This window comes from Ctenocephalides felis, unplaced genomic scaffold (genome assembly GCF_003426905.1).
Source record: "Ctenocephalides felis isolate EL2017-DRISC unplaced genomic scaffold, ASM342690v1 CF-g0.4_SCAFFOLD_01886, whole genome shotgun sequence".
NCBI lineage: Eukaryota > Metazoa > Arthropoda > Insecta > Siphonaptera > Pulicidae > Ctenocephalides > Ctenocephalides felis.
In genome coordinates this window covers 174,995,733-175,012,508 of record NW_020538040.1, presented here as the reverse complement: position 1 = coordinate 175,012,508, position 16,776 = coordinate 174,995,733, and the positions used below count along the sequence as shown (strand labels likewise).

At 30.3% G+C, this 16,776-nt stretch overlaps 2 protein-coding genes across 2 annotated transcripts in view; both read left to right on the top strand.

The window, feature by feature from the left end:
* Window positions 1–3,982, top strand: part of LOC113376290 (titin homolog) — an 89,162-nt gene extending 85,180 nt beyond the window's left edge. Inside the window, exons 58-67 of the mRNA XM_026616195.1 lie at window positions 57–176; window positions 305–424; window positions 560–679; window positions 815–934; window positions 1,056–1,142; window positions 1,215–1,274; window positions 1,350–1,418; window positions 1,483–1,590; window positions 3,732–3,827; window positions 3,908–3,982. Of these exons, the coding sequence (XP_026471980.1) occupies window positions 57–176; window positions 305–424; window positions 560–679; window positions 815–934; window positions 1,056–1,142; window positions 1,215–1,274; window positions 1,350–1,418; window positions 1,483–1,590; window positions 3,732–3,827; window positions 3,908–3,982 (975 nt within the window). The remainder of the gene's footprint in view (window positions 1–56; window positions 177–304; window positions 425–559; window positions 680–814; window positions 935–1,055; window positions 1,143–1,214; window positions 1,275–1,349; window positions 1,419–1,482; window positions 1,591–3,731; window positions 3,828–3,907) is intronic.
* A 1,706-nt stretch (window positions 3,983–5,688) lies between these two features.
* LOC113376289 (transcription factor collier) overlaps window positions 5,689–16,776 on the top strand; it is a 107,020-nt gene continuing 95,932 nt past the window's right edge. The window contains exons 1-3 of the mRNA XM_026616194.1: window positions 5,689–5,713; window positions 8,713–9,007; window positions 16,473–16,626. Of these exons, the coding sequence (XP_026471979.1) occupies window positions 5,689–5,713; window positions 8,713–9,007; window positions 16,473–16,626 (474 nt within the window). The remainder of the gene's footprint in view (window positions 5,714–8,712; window positions 9,008–16,472; window positions 16,627–16,776) is intronic.

The following is a 16,776-nucleotide window of genomic DNA, read 5'->3' as shown; positions in this document are numbered from 1 at the left end:
CCGTTATAATTCACACTAAACTTAAATATTTCAATTTATTTGAGCAATATTTTTAGGAGCCTGTAAATGATGATCAATCTCAAAATTTACCAAGTACTAGCAAAGAGCCATCTCCATGTACCTCAAAACACGAAATGCCTGAGATTGGCCAAGAAACGTGCCAAAAACGAAATAAAGTAATATTTTATATTCATAACGCATTTATAAATTAAGTGATAAAAATAATTGAGATACAAATATTTTATTTTAAGATATCATAATTTACACTAAACTTAAATATTTCAATTTGTACAATTATTTTTAGGAGCCTGTAAATGATGATCATTCTCAAAATTTACCAAGTACTAGCGAAGAACCATCTCCGTCTACCTCAAAATACAAAATGCCTGAGATTGGCCAAGGAACGTGTGAAAAACGAAATCAAGTAATATTTTAAATTCATAACGCATTTATATTTCAAGTGATAAAAATAATTGAGATACCAATATTTTATTTTAATATATCATTATAATTTACACTAAACTTAAATATTTTAATTCGTTCGCACAATTATTTTTAGGAGCCTTTAAATGATGATCAATCTCAAAATTTACCAAGTACTAGCAAAGAACCAACTCCATCTACCTCAAAATACAAAATGCCTGAGATTGGCCAAGGAACGTGTGAAACACGAAATCAAGTAATATTTTATATTGTTAATACATTTATAATTCAAGTGATAAAAATAATTGAGATACCAATATTTTATTTTAAGATATCATTATAATTTACACTAAACTTAAATATTTCAATTTGTTCGTACAATTATTTTTAGGAGCCTGTAAATGATGATCAATCTCAAAATTTACCAAGTACTAGCAAAGAACCATCTCCATCTACATCAAAACACAATATGCCTGAGATTGACCAAGATTATGCTACTGCAAGATATGAGGTACGTGATAAAAATAATTGAGATACCAATATTTTTTTAATATAATATTATAAAATCTGTTTAAAACAAAGTGAAAGTATGTTCAATTCAAATAATTTTTTGCTACTTAAATTACAAACAGCGTGCAAGAGAAGTAGAACATCCAAATACAGATTGCGCACCAGGAAAGATGATGTATTTAATGGACGAGAAGTTTTTCTGTACTAAGGTATATCATATAACATTACATTGTGTATATGCAGTTTTACATATTATTTCTAATTGATTTTAATTAAAAAAGATGAAGCAATCTGCACCTAAAAATATTAAGTGGGCCACGGACGATTATCATATCGATGAAGTAAGTACATTTTGCATCCATATACATGACAAAAAGGCTTTTCTTGATTAATTTTCTTATTTTCCATTTTTGCAGGATCCAGAAGATACAGATGAAGATGATTGGACGGATATTGATTCTGAAGACGCGATGTTTGAAGACGAAGTAAATTTGTATTTATATATTAATATTATGTCATCAAAAGTTACACAAATAAACGATTTTACAGGAAGAAGAACATAGAGAAGATTGGTTGTTCGGAAACTCGGGAAAGACCAAGATAAAATTCGAGTCATATGTAGACGATGGTAGTTGTGCGTCAAACATACGAGTCAGGGTCAGTATATTATGATAAGAGATAATTGTAACAATAATTGTTTTGAAAAAATATTAATTAACACTAATACCTATATCTACCACAGCGGGTAAAATGACCCGACCCTGCTTGAGTGTATAAAATATGAAAATTAGATTTAAAAAAATCTGAAAATATTAGCATTTAGACTATTTAGAGCAAATTTGGGTCGTTTTATTTTCTTCGCAGTATCCAATTTGACACCTCCTATAGAGACAAGCATCTATATTTGACTTGACCATAATTTTTTCGTTTTAACTTCCCGTAGGGTAAGTTATAGTAATCGCAAAAAAATCGAAAATGAAAATTTTTATATATCTTTACGTTTCAGAGGTTTCTTAACATTTTGGCATACCTTAGAAGAAATGGATGTATGTGTGTGTGAGTGTGTGTGTGTGTGTGTGTATGTGTGTGTGTGTGTGTGTGTGTATGTATGTATGTATGTACGTGTGTGTATGTATGTGCGGATACAAATTTTCGTCGACGATTTCGGGAACACGGATCAACCGATTTGAATAATTCAAAAAACATTCGATTCGTATTGATAAGGAGACGTGCTGATTAGTTTTTGGCGAAGGCAGGTCCAGCCGTTCCAAAGATACGGGGCAAAAAGTGCCGAAAACGGTAACTCAGTTTTTAAGAGAACGGAGCGTCCGATTTTAATAATTCAAAAAACATTTGACTTGTATTGACAAGATGAAGAATTAATCAAATTTTCATGAGGGCAGGTCTAGCGGTTTCGGAGATCTAACGAAAAAAGTAAAAAAAAAATGCCATTTGGCGGTCAAAAATGATCATTAGACATATGCACATCAAATCATCAGATATTTTATAGAGATTTTAACAATAAGTATAAATTTTGTTTGCATTCCTATGGGTTCCGTACCAATATTTATTCGTTAGACGGCGACGCGCCGCTTACGCGCTTTGACATTTTGGCACTATGCAGTTAAAGCAGTACGATTGCTTTGAAAAAAGATCTTCCAAAATATGCCAAAATAAAGAAGAAAACATTATTTTTTCCAAAAAAAAATTTAAAAAAAAAAAAAAATAGATTTTTTTTTGAAAAAATTTTTTTTTCAAAAAAAAGTAATTTTTTGTTTAATTTATAGTTTCTCAAAAATCTTATTTTTTCGAAGTAAATTTGTTTTAAAAATGTCAATCGTTTTTAAAAAAATAATAATTTTTGGTACGGGAAGTTCCAGCAATTTGCCTTAAGGCACGATGCCTTAATTGCCTTAAGACAGAATTCCACTTACAGCTAGTTTTGTTCTTTTTTTGGTTGTTCACGGGTTTCTCAAAAATGAGCGCCTTCTTATATTGCTTTAAAGAGTTTTTTTTAAAGAAAATTTCAAATTAATCTGTTTTCAGAAGTTGGTTCTGCTGACTATCAAATCAACTAAGAGTATCGTTGATATTGTTTCTAATCATAGTTTTATAAAACAAAAATCCCGCGACTATAATTTTATGCAAAACAATAAAAATGTTAATAAATAAATTTATTTTTCTCCCAATTGTATCTTAACACTCTCTTTGGATCGCTTCCTATTACGCATGATCTTACATATTCCATGATACAATCATCAATTATCAATGAAAATGCAATAGGTACTAATTTTTATTTTAATATTTATATCTTCAAAAATCTTGTACTGTCTTGTTTTATACAACATTTCTTGCGCAGAAAAGCTGCTTTCAAAAAAAAACAATTTTTGATATGTTTTCAGATAAATTTTTACTAGAAGCTTTGTATTTTTACAAGTTTTAATATTTTTGTACATTAATCTCGGCTATTTTGAATGAACTACTTTATACATCGTTATTTGCAGAAATAAAGCAAAATAAAAGATTATTAAATAAAAGAATGCTCCCTGGGTCAAATGACCCGGAGTGATAGATAACGGTATACATTAAAATCAAAATAAACACAAAAAATTTAAAAAAAAAACTGTTTTAACAATAAATTAGTACAGTAAGTTGTAACAGTCAAATTTGCAAAAACAAAATTATATACGTTTTTCAAATTCAAGTTTAAAACGGGTCATTTAACCTAACCCGCCATTGAAATGATTAGTGTTAATTGGCAATTATCAATAAAGTACAAAATATCATAATTTTATTAGGTGAGTGAACGAAGAGTTGAGGCTTTATTGAGAATCGTGAAGGAAGATGTGAAGAAGTTCACACATTATGCTGAATTGAAGAGACTGTTGAGGAGAGTAAGTTCATTTAATAATTTCATTTAGAAACATTACGCCCGTCAATATCTGAAATAACGGGATTGAAATTTAAATTGTAGGAAAAAAGAGAACGCGAAATAATGGACGCAGCAATAAAGAGTCCTCCTCCTCCCAAAAAGACGTCCAGAAAATGACATGGTGAGTTATGAATATCTATAAATATTAAATCACAATTATCACAATTAGTTTACTTACTAGTGGTGTGTGGCATCGTATCCCAAGTCAAATTGCTGGAACTTCTTGTACCGTGATTAAAAATTTTTACCAGCTTCAAATTTTTTAAAAATTGCAAATTTTGATATAGTTAACTTTGTTGAGAATGTTATTTTTTTTAAATTTTGAATTGTCTAAAATATTACTTGAAAACATTCGATGTTTTTTAAATTATTCGCTGCGTAGACAGAAATATCAAAGCGCGTAAGCGCCCCGTTTCAATTTAACGGTTGAACATTTAACATTTAGTAAACAATTTTTTTAGCCTCCTTAGGGCGTCCATTAATCACGTGATTGATTATGAGGATTTTAGACCCTTACCCCCGCTTAGTGATACTTGATGAAATATAAAATTACTCTCCTCTCCCAATCTATGTCACATGTATTTGTAGTACCTAGAAAAAACGTTAGATTTAGTTTTTTTTTGTTAATTTAGAATCTATTTTAAATTCAAACTACTCGTGCCTTAAGGCAAATTGCTGGAACTTCCTGTATCAAAATTTATAATTTTTAAAAAAGATTCAATTTTTTTAGAACTTAGATTTAGATTTATATGATAGATTTTTGTGAATTTTAAAATGTTTTGAAAAAAAAATGACCTTTCTGAAAAATTTTAATTTTTTTATACTTTCAAATATTTTAGAAATTTCCACTTTTTATTCAGCAAGCAATCGCGGCACGTCTGTGTAGAAACGAAATATCGAAGCGCGTGGGCGCCGCACTACAGTATAAGGGATAAACATTGGTACGAAACCAATGAAAATGTAAACAAAATATGTTGTTATTAAAATATCTTTAGCATATCTGATAATTCAGTGTGCATATGTCTAATGATCATTTTTGTCCGCCAAATAGTTTTCTTTGACTTATTTTTTGGTTTTGCGAAACCGCTAGACTTGCCTTCCCAAAAATTACATCAGTTCTTCATCTCGTTAATACGAATAAAATGTTTTTTGAAATATTCAATTCGGATGTTTCGCTTTCTCAAAAATTGAATTATCATTTTTGGCACTCTTTGCTTCGTATCTTTGGAACGACTAGACCTGCCTTTGCCAAAAACTAATCAGCACGTCTCTTTATCAATAGCAATTGAATATATTTTGAATGATTTAAATCGGTTGATCCGTATTTTCGAAATCGTCGATAAAAAATTGTATTCGCACATACATACACTCGCACGCACACTAACACACACATCCGCATATTCTAAGGTATCCAAAATGTTCAGAAACTTCTGAAACATTTTCGATTTCTCGGGTAAAAAATACGGAAACTCTAGTGGACTTGGATAATGACATTATATTATATCCATGTATGTACCAAAAACAACATTGATCCTTATAAATCAAATAAGTTATTGGATTAAGTATTACTTTTAGAATGAAATTATTTCTACAGTGTAAAGTTTATGTAAAATATTAGGTAATTAATGCTTTAAATTATATTTCAGGACGTTATAATCATGCTGATCCCAATATAAAATTTAATACTGACTCTCACCACGTAAGTTGTTTTAAGCATGCATGTTTTAATTATGCTAAAACGTATTACATATAGAAATCTTATGTTTTCAGAATTATTGTTATGAAGTCAATATGCAATCCAGCAACAAGCGACAATGTAAAATATGGCATTTAGAACCGCAGTTAACAGTAAGAACGAAAAACTTGTGAAAATTCGAGTTTAACATCACAGCCGTAACAGTCAATATTCCGACTGCAAATACTAGTTAGATGCTATTATCCCATATACACAAAATGTGTATAATTTAAATGCTTATAATTTAAAATTAGCAATATATATAAAAATAATCAATTTATTCACCTGATTTTGTATGGTATGCATGTTAACCCTTTGGACCTAAAAAGAAATGATAAACGAAATAAAAATTGTGATATGTAACTATGGTTAAGGGTAAAAATGAAACATTTTGTGATTTGTGATTAATGTGATATTTTTAACGATAATTTGTTAATTATTTAGAATTTTTACTTATGAGGTTATAATAGTAGCAATAAATAGTAATCTGCCTAAAGGCAAGTCCATAGTGTAAGGCACCACAAATCAATGATTCCCTTTCCTTCCCTTGTGTATTATTCCCGTTAACATTTCATTACCTTAATACACTTATGTATTTCCCTTTCCACACTTCCCAATAAATAAATGTTAAACATTTAAATATTTACATATTTATAATAAGTTGCATATAATTTAGAATAAAAGTAATTGTAAAAAAATACGTCTTTGATTTCCAAATTTCTAAAAGTAAATATTGTAGGTAATTTTTATAAATATATAGCGGTGCCATTTCTTATAAACTTAACTATAGAGAGGAGGACTAGGTACGATTGTTCCGTAGTAACAGTCGTCATACCAAATGACCTATTATGAGATAGGGCCCAGAAAGAGGAAAATGAAATAGGTTTGTTCAAATGAGTTGCTATTACTGCTTTCAGTCAATGCATTTTGGAAATGATCTGTGGACCGCATTGCTTTTAAAGAGTCAAATGTTTTTCTTCAAAAGTAAGTTTTCATGTTCGAATTATTTTAATAATAGCTGTTAATTGAATACAGATAGGTTCACTTTGTTTGTTATTTTGCTGTAAGTTGCATATTAGTAATTATTTACAATTACTTTTTGCATAGCTAATTTAGCTCGATCTTATGATCGAGCTAAATTAGCTGTAATGTAATGTAATGTAATGTAACGATGATTTGTCTCCAAAAGCGTTGACGGCACTGGTGTGATCCGTATTTCTTGTCTTTTATGGAATAAGATTAAACAGAAAAAAATCTAACTTAACTAACACAAAATACGAAAGAGAAAGAGAAAGGGAAATTTATTATAAGAAAAAAAGATTTCACAAAGAATTCTTGTTAACTTTGTTTAAAAAAATATGTTTTGTTATATGTTGTTATATTTTATTTATAAGGTTTAATCATATGTGTATGTTGTGTTGTGTAACATATTATTGTTGTCAACGACAGTGTTAATAGTATTGTTTTTTAACCTATGATTTAATTTTATGACAGATCCATTATATTTAAGGACAGTATTTCAGTATTTTCACGTTCAAATAATCACTTCTTTTTTTTTCTCCCAGCTAATTAACAAAATTAGTGCTGATCAAAAAAAAAGTGGCACAACCGTACCCTGTCTCCCCCACTGATAGATAGCTCTAAATGCATTGGAAAATCAATTAGCCAGAACATTTAGATTAATTAACATGCCATGTTGCGTGTGCATATAAATTGACAGACACCGCCCATCAATCAACGTCATTAGTAGGACATCATGCACACAACTATAACATCATTAAAATATTCGATTAATTTGCATAATAAATTTGAACTGTGTCGTAAAATTATATATTTATAAAAAGTGAGATCTAGGTGGTTTGGTGGTACAGGGAAGTTCAGATCTGGTTTAATCCGTTTGAATCTGAATACATTTTCATCCTATTATATATCAAAAGTTTGTCAAAATTTAACTATGCTTTGCTTTATTAGTGGCTCCGTAGAGAACTTGGACAGTTCAGAACGAACCTGTGCGCCTGGTGATGTTAACGTCAGCATCCACACCAGTCAACTCGAAGCGGTCTTCCCGCTGGCACAAAACGGTGTCGAATGAAGCTTGTTTTGCCTCGTCTCTCGGTCTCGGCGGAGCACTCGGAACGCCGTATGTTCCGCTCTGTCCCATATCGCGCTTCTGATTACAGCGTCCGCGTCCTCTCGCTCGCGCTTTGCTCGCGTACGGGGATCGCTTGGCGCCATTCGCGAGCATCCCAGGCGTCCATTGGCCCGCGGGCGTGGTGCACATACCCATCTGACTCGAGCGCATCGACGTGTTCTCGTGGGATGTGCAGTCCTGGTTCTCGAGCGGCCGGCCGTTTCCCAACAACGTCCAACGTTGATCAGTGATCAACTTGCCGTTTTTGGATTAACGCGCCTATTTTTATACCCGCGACATAAAAAATTTTTAAAGTTTTCACAAAGAAATAATTTCAAAATTTTCAAATCCTGTGTTATATAAAAAAGTGAGATGTGCCTTTCAATTCGTTTATCTTTGTGATCAATTGTAGTGTAAATATTATTAAGTTCAATTACTTTATAACAACGTGGTGATTATTTTTCTGTTTGAGTGAAGAACGGAGAAATTGCAGATTTCCCACTGTTGTAGCCCAACGAGGATTCCGGAAGTCACCAAAGAGACATCATCCGCGCAGCCTCGTGCCCGCTAGACGCAAGTAAACCATCCCCCGGGGTGTGTCTGTAATGCGCTCCGCCCTAGCGCGTCATTAGCTACCCCTCGGAGAACTGTTCGACGTTCAGTTGGGGTTACGCAGTCACCCGGGATATAAGCCAAACGGGAATTGTCGCTCAGAATCCGAAGAGGTCGGCGTGCAGTTGTTTTTGATTTTAACGTGCTGCATTTCACTATTAAAAAATTGTTAAATATTTTTTTTTAAAATAAATCTTTTTCCGTGCGATTAAATAGTTTTTTTAAATACATAACTTGTTATGTCACTTATGTTGTGTTTGTATCATATTCTTTAAGACATATTTAGTGTCGCGAGTTTATAACAAGTGTTGAATCAAAGTGCATTAATTATTTATCGAACAATGAGATGCATGAGCATCAGTGTCTAAGCGCGTGAGTCTGTGAAATTTCACGGCCTAATCACGGCGTCCCCTTGGCCAGCGGCCGCCTTGGACCTGGAGTGGGGCCGCAAGCTGTATCCGCCGGCGTCCAGCGGCCGCACCGGCCCAGGCGGACTGGTGTTTGGTTTAACGCCCGTCGCCGCCGGAGCCGGTGCAGACCTCAATTTAAACCTGAACATCAACCAGCCTCGTGGTCCAGTTACGTCCCTCAAAGAGGAACCGTTGACTTCATCACAACTCGCAGCGGCCAGATCATGGATGCAACCAACTGTCGATCAAACGAGGTACGCACAAAACTAGATATAAGAAATAGGACACGTGCAACGGATTGTAATTTGAGACGTAGTAATTAACACAAGTGTAGCAAAAACCACCGACATTAAGTTAAAAAGTTCGTCTAAATCGATTAATAATTTATATTTCAGTAATTGTAATTAGAAGCAATGATTTTACATATTGCAACATAATATAGAAAATATTGGCATGTGCAACTATGTAAAATGATTAAAAATACATTGCAAAATAAAAAAACTATATAAAAGAAAGTTTTCTCCATCAACTTTTTCAACCCAAAGTGTTTTCATCAATAATTGTTTTGTTTACAATCATAAAAAATACGAATTATTCTAAAAAAGAAAATTCCGTCGGAAAATTTCGCAATTGCGTACTCAAGCGACGGCAAATTTGTCTATCCGCTTAAGGGAAAACATTTTCGCATTAGATGGTTAATACCAATATTAAAAACCAGTTTACCGTAATTACAAAACTAACAATTGAAATACGTTATTCATAATATAACCCTTAAGTATTAAAATTAAAAAAATTAAAAAGTTAATAATATAGTAATTCTTTTACTTTAAAGAAAAAGTTAAAGCTTTTAAAACAAAAGTTAATAATTTATTAATTTTATTATTTTAAAGAAAAATTTATTCCGGATTTAATTTATATGCCATATGCAACATTTTATTTCATAACGAATATTAAACAAATTTTAAATTCTTTATCACTTTTAAAATTTATTATTCGGTGAGCAAATATCTAATATGTGACAATCATGCAAATGCCTTTATACAAAATCGTGTACAAAAAATTCCGTGAAAACACACAATAAAATATTTATTTTCATAGACATTTCGCGCTACTGTAAAAAATTTTACATTGCCCGTGGTCAAATACATATTTATGAAAGTCGTAAATAATGAGCACAAAAGAAGTCAAAAATATTTGTCCTCGAGGATGCTGTCAGTCAGCTATTGTGAATATAATTTGCGTGTGACGAACGCTAATCATCGATTTAACGAGCCGAAACATAGTTTTATGATGCCTGCTGATTTTTGCAGAAATCCATTGTAATTGCATTTAGGTAAAGGTAAATTTCGTCTTTATTCAAATTTGCACGACAGGGATACAGTGAAATAGCAAAAAAAAGTATTACCAGCAATAACAATCAAAAACAGATATTTTTAGTTTTGATCATAAAACGGTTGTATCATAATTTTGTTGTAAATGAGCATCATTATTTATAAATTATGAGTCAGATTTATCTCAAAAACTTCATGAATAAATAATCTAATTTTACAATAATAATTTATATTGACTTTAAATTTTGTCTAACTGTACTGAAAACAAGTATAATAAACACCTGTGTTAATGGATAAAATTAATTAAATTTCTTTATATATTTTTTTTATCATTTTCATTATTATTATTAGCGGCATTTCTAATTCTACGTTTAGAATGTTCGCACTAGTTGAAATTAAACATAAAAAATAAATATACTAATAAAAACAAAATTATTAAAAATGCATATTAAAAATAAATTATATAATACATGTCTTTTAGCTATGCAAGATATCTAAAATTAACTTTCATTTTATTTGATTAAATTTTGGATAATATTTCCTAAAATTTTATCGAAGTAAAATTGAAAATAATATTAAAAAGTAAAGATAAATAATTGTTAGTAGCGTATAATTTCTTAATAAAAGTACATATAAAAAATTCAAACATTTTTACTAATTTTAAATACATATAAAATGAATAATACATATAAATAGTATATTTACTATTTAAGTAATAAAGCATCACATTTAGATTTGTTAGTGTACAACGATAAAATAGAATAAAGTTTAATGTTCCAGTAATACAGATTTTTATTATACTTATATTCAGTGCAGTTACACAAATTTTAGAAATAATAAGTTCACAATCGTTAATTGTAATAAGCTGTTTTTAAATTTATTTCTACTGATGATAAATCTCCCACATAAATAATTGGTGTAAAGCATGCCAACTAGACTAATTAGAAAACTTTAATTTTTATCACGTCTAATTTTTTTTTATAAATCACGTATTTTAAAAATTATAATCTTTTAAGTGCAAGTGGTGCTTTAGTAAGAAAGTGACAATTTTTCGGTTATTGTGGATAATTTTTATTAATTTTGTTCATTTAGGCTTTGACCACAGTCAAAAATAAAGACAACAATTATCAAGAATTAGAAGTTCTTGTTTAACCATGAGATTTAAAAATTTTAAATTTGGTAGACTATGATAGGCGCTTTTCTTTAAAAAAATGTTGGCAAGTTCTACCAAATATTGGCGCATTTAATCATGATTGTAAAATGGTATAATACTATAATGTTTCACAATAAAAATTTTGGAGTAAAAAAATAAAAACCTAGTAATATATATATATATATTTACACATTTTTTAAATAATATATATAATATTTAATTTAATATAATATTAACATTATTGAACAGAGTGAAACATATGATATTTTAGATAAATGTTTACAATAAAACTTGTTCAGTAGTAAAAACAGCCTAAATTGTATAGTAGGTATTTTTTAGATTAATAATTCTTGTGGGATATGTTTAGTTTAGTAGCGATAAATGTAAATTTTCAAAGCTTAATAACATAAAGAACAAATATCTATTAATAAAAATCAATAATAAAAAATCATCATACATTATTTCTAATATCTGGCAAAAATTTTTCTATTTTCTAATTTACCAAGTTTTTAATTCACCTATTTCTTATACCCTCTCACCTACATTTTAAGATTTTAGTTATTGGCGTTTTTGTCCAAAGATAAAATCATGGCCAAAGATTACATTTTGATACGATTGATAATAATGAAATGAATACAGTGAAGCATGTGCGAAATTTATGGGCTAACTTTGCCGTAAAATAGACTAATGTTATAGAAAGGTTATGTTATGCTGTGTTTTTTTATATAAAATGGTACTAAAAACTGTCAAAAGCTATGTGGATGCTGTGCAGTCAGGCGTTTTAGATCCAAAATCAAATCTAAAAAACGCACAAAAGTCAAAGAAATAATATTATCATAAGTGCATTTTTCTGATGTGTCATAATTAGATAAATTAGAAAAAAAAATTTGAGAAAAAATGTTATGTGTAAAACGCCTGATCGCATTGGACATAATTGGCTCATTAAGATAAATTATTTAGTATAATTAATTTAGTAATGTAATTTAAAATATGACCAAAGTGCATATTATATATTTTTAGATGATATAAGATATAGAACGTAAAAATAGAGAATTAACATACATTTTTTTTCAATACCCAACAACAGTTAATGCATAAAATGTTGACAGTATTTAGTACGAATTTATATGAAAAACGCAGCGCGACATAGTCTTGCCACAACAATGGGCAAAACTGGCGCATTAAAATAAATGATTTCAATACAGTAAGATTCTTCAGTAATTAAAATTGCATAATAGGTATTTGTTAGAAGATATGAGATATAGAACGCAAAAATAGAGAATTATCATATATTTTTTTCTAATACCCAACAACGGCTAATGCGTACCACGTTGACAGTTTTTAGTACCATTTTATATGAACAATGCAGCGTAACTTAGCCCTGCAGAATTGGCCCATTATGATAAATTATTTCAATACAGTCAAATTTATCAGTAACGCAAAAAAATAACCAAAATTGCATAATAGGTATTTGTTAGATGATATGAGATATAGAACGTAAAAATAGAGAGTTATCATACATTTTTTCCAATATTCAATAACAGCTGATGCATACATAGCATGTTGACAGTATTTAGTACCATTTTATATGGAAAACGCATGACATAACCTTGCCCCATATGATAACATTGAGCATAATTGGCCCATTAAGGTAAATTATTTCAATACAGTAAAATTTTTTAGTAATGCAAATTAAAAAATAATTAAAATTGCATAATGGGTATTTTTACGCAAAAATAGAGAATATTCATACATATTGTCTAATACAAAACAACAGCTTATGCATGCCATGTTGGTAGTATTTAGTAGGATTTTATATGAAAAACAAAACGCGGCGTAACATAGCCTTGCCATGACTTTTAATATAGCAAAATTTTTCAGTACCTAACGCAAAAAATAATCAAATTTGCATAATAGGTATTTGTTAGGAAATATGAGATATAAAACGCAAAAATAGAGAATTATCATACTTTTTTTCTAATACCAACAACAGTTTTCTTATATTCAAATTTACCAATTGACCTATTTTTCAATTTCCCAATTTACCAATTTTCGATGATCTCTGATTGAAATCAGGAATCTTAAATAAATTACCCAGTGTATCGTTACCATCGCGGACTGCCATCTGGTGTTGTGTATTTTGGTTGCGCATTTCCGTGCACGTTAAGGCAACCTGTTGCGATTCCTACTAAATCATCAATTTTATAGCCCGACTGAGCACACACAAACATGGCACCCATACTTTTACCGTCGGCGTTCGCTCTCATACAGTACACCATCATTCTTGTCGCAAGAAGTGCCATTTCATTAATAACATTCGCCGTTCCGCTCGCGAAACAATAAAGCGATTTTGTATTTTACATAGCACGCCTGCTTCTCACTTATATTTTATGACGACTCAGAAATCCTGCAAGCTCCCAACTTCTCCCTCTCACTCGGAGGAGGCCTACGCTGTCACAGATATCATGATGAAAACGCTGATCGTGCACGATTTTTCGTGCAAATGTGTTATACAGGTATATCAAACAATAATATCATGTCCTCGTTTGATATATTTTTTACGTGCTTTGTACGCAGTGTTATCACTCATGTACGGATGTTTCGTAAATTTTGAATCTGTTGATGGAAATTGACCTATTCAAATCTAAGTTATTTTATTGTCATTTATTTATTATTATTATTAACAGCACTCAGAATTTTAAAAATCCGTTAAACTTGTAATGACTTTTTAACAACGTTGCATTTTAGATGGCAACTCCAAAAGGCAACGGTTGACCCATCTCAATTTGATAATTTATTATTAAAATATTTTCGTAAAATTTGGATCTGTTGATGTAGATGTTGATCTATAAGTCCTTCAAAAATCTTGTTATTGGCATCTATTTGTTATTATTATTAATAGCACTCAGAATTCTAATAATTCTTTAAGTTTGTTATAATTAATAACTTCTTAACAACCTTGCATTTTAGATGGAAACTCCAAAGGGCAACGGTTGACCTATCTCAATTTGATAATTTAATATCAGAATAACCCCAATACTGATGATTTTTTATTGGATGCAGCAATTTCGGGTAAAGGCAATTTGATTTGCTATGTATATTTTCAAATAAAAACCGATGCCACTAATGAATGCTTGACATGGGTCTGTCAGAAGCGATTGATAGTTTCTGATTTTCTGAGTGAATTGACTAAAAAAGAAATGAACTCAAAATAATATTTTGAACTAATTTGTTTTCAGTACCTATTGTAAGAATAATTATAATAATTGGTAGCCTGCCGAAAGGCAGGTTCATGATGTGAGAGCACCACAAATCAATGACTACCCTTTCCCTTCCCTGGTAATACAATTTTATAACAATTGAGCACTTTTTTATGTATTTTTCTTTCTAAATTTCTGCCTCCATGTTTCCTGGTCCTACGCTTCGCCTTTCAGTTCCCTGTATTTTCTCTTCTCGCAAAAGTCATCAATAATCTGCATTCTTCTTCTTCCCAATCATTTTAGTCCCATTTTACCTCCGATCACGTCATGTAGGAAGCACGCTTTTTGAAAATCGGATCCTATCCAGTTTTCTCTTCTTTTTATGATCGTGATCAGCAGAGTTCTTTATTGCAAGCTTTTCTCTAAAAACTATACATAATGAATATTTTTGTCTAAGCTTCGATTAAACAAAATCCATCGGATATTTTTACATGCTATTTTACTGCTCTGAATTGCTACATGTGATAATCGTATTTAATAACATCATGTCCATATTAATTGTGATGTCTGTTTTAATCGTTATCAAATGATAGATTAGATCGTCATGGATTGTGACATTGTGTGGACAATGTTAATCATTTGTCTATCCATTCAACACAGATTTGATAGGCAAATTTGTCTGTCACAACAATTTCAAATTTTAAATATATCGACATTTTTAAATAATATTTGTTTTAAAAACCAGGATTAATAGTATTAGTGGAATAAGAAAAAATTTTTTTGTCGTTCATGAAAATAGGCCTTGCTGCAATCAAATCAAAAATTATTCTTATTAAGGAAATTCTAAAAATAAAATTCATCGGATAGAGATAGGCCAAGAATTAATAGTGTTAGTCAAATGAGAGAAGTAGTATTACGTTTTTTATTGTTTGTTTACTAATTTGTAAAAAGATCTCAGGATTGATGCTTTAAATGAAAAACCATAACTGTAATTCTAAAAATAAACTTAATCAAATTGAGAGATAGTCCAACCGTTAGGTCGACTTCTAAAAACAATTACGTAATTAAGAAAAATCATCACAACAGGTTATAGGATTCTCATATATTATGATAAATACAATTAAAAAAATTGCTGTTTGCAAATGTTGAATACTTGACGATTTTTATCATAACTGAATCACTTTTATAGCTAAAACTTGTTCAAAATATATTTTCGGGACGGGTAAAAAGTTTTAAACAATTTTACTGTGGCTTAATGTTAAAATAAAAATTAAATTATATATAAAGTATAAAATTTTAAGTATAAATATCTGTGTTAAAATAAAATTATAATCATATCGCACATCCACAAGAAAAGTGTCAAGTCATAAAAGTAAAAATAAGCAGAAGAGCAAAAGTCAAAAATTTAGACTTTTGAATGAAATGCAAATCTTTTATCAAAACTAATTATCTGAACACATTCGTTAGTTTTTCTGTGTTTTGGATTGGAAAGTAGATTTGGATTATACTTCATAATAAAAACCTTAAATTTCACCCTTATTTTGACTTGTGACATTTTTCTATATCATTTTTTATGTTATTCTATTGCAAAAAGTTAAATAATAATTTTTAAGGGTCAAAATTGATGTAATTGCAATTAATGCGCACTAATATGACATCTGAAATTTTTGTTGTTGTATCACTTTTCTTGCGGGGTTGGTTATTAACTCCGTTTTAAAAACAATAATGTAATAATAACAAATCTAATATTTTTATAATATCCATTATTAAATAAAAAATTATTCAAACGCCAACATAAAACATGATTTAAAAAAATTTAACATCTTTGCGTTCGCACAAAATAATCGCTATAAAATGTAATTCTCTTCGCACAATCTGAATACAACAGTAATGAACTAAATAATATTCCATAATATTTTTTTCAAAATCGGTAAAGAAAAGTTTCGATCCCCAACCGCGCATACTTTTTGCTATGTGCGTATGTTCTTTACATTCTATGCACGTTTCTTTTCAGTTGTTTCTCTGGTTGTTGCAGTGTGGGCATAGGCCGCGCGCATTTCGAGAAGCAGCCGCCGAGCAATCTGCGGAAAAGCAATTTCTTCCATTTCGTCGTCGCCCTGTATGACAGGGCTGGACAGCCGGTGGAGATCGAAAGGACGGCCTTCATTGGGTTCATCGAGAAAGACCAAGTAAGTTGATAATTGAATCGTTTTTAGTAGAATCAGAAATCAAAACAAACTAAAATTTAGTATCCACTGTGTTAATGTATTAGGTCTACTAGAAAGTTCTGTCCAAATACAAATACAAAACAAAATACTTTTTTTCGCCAAATAACCTTA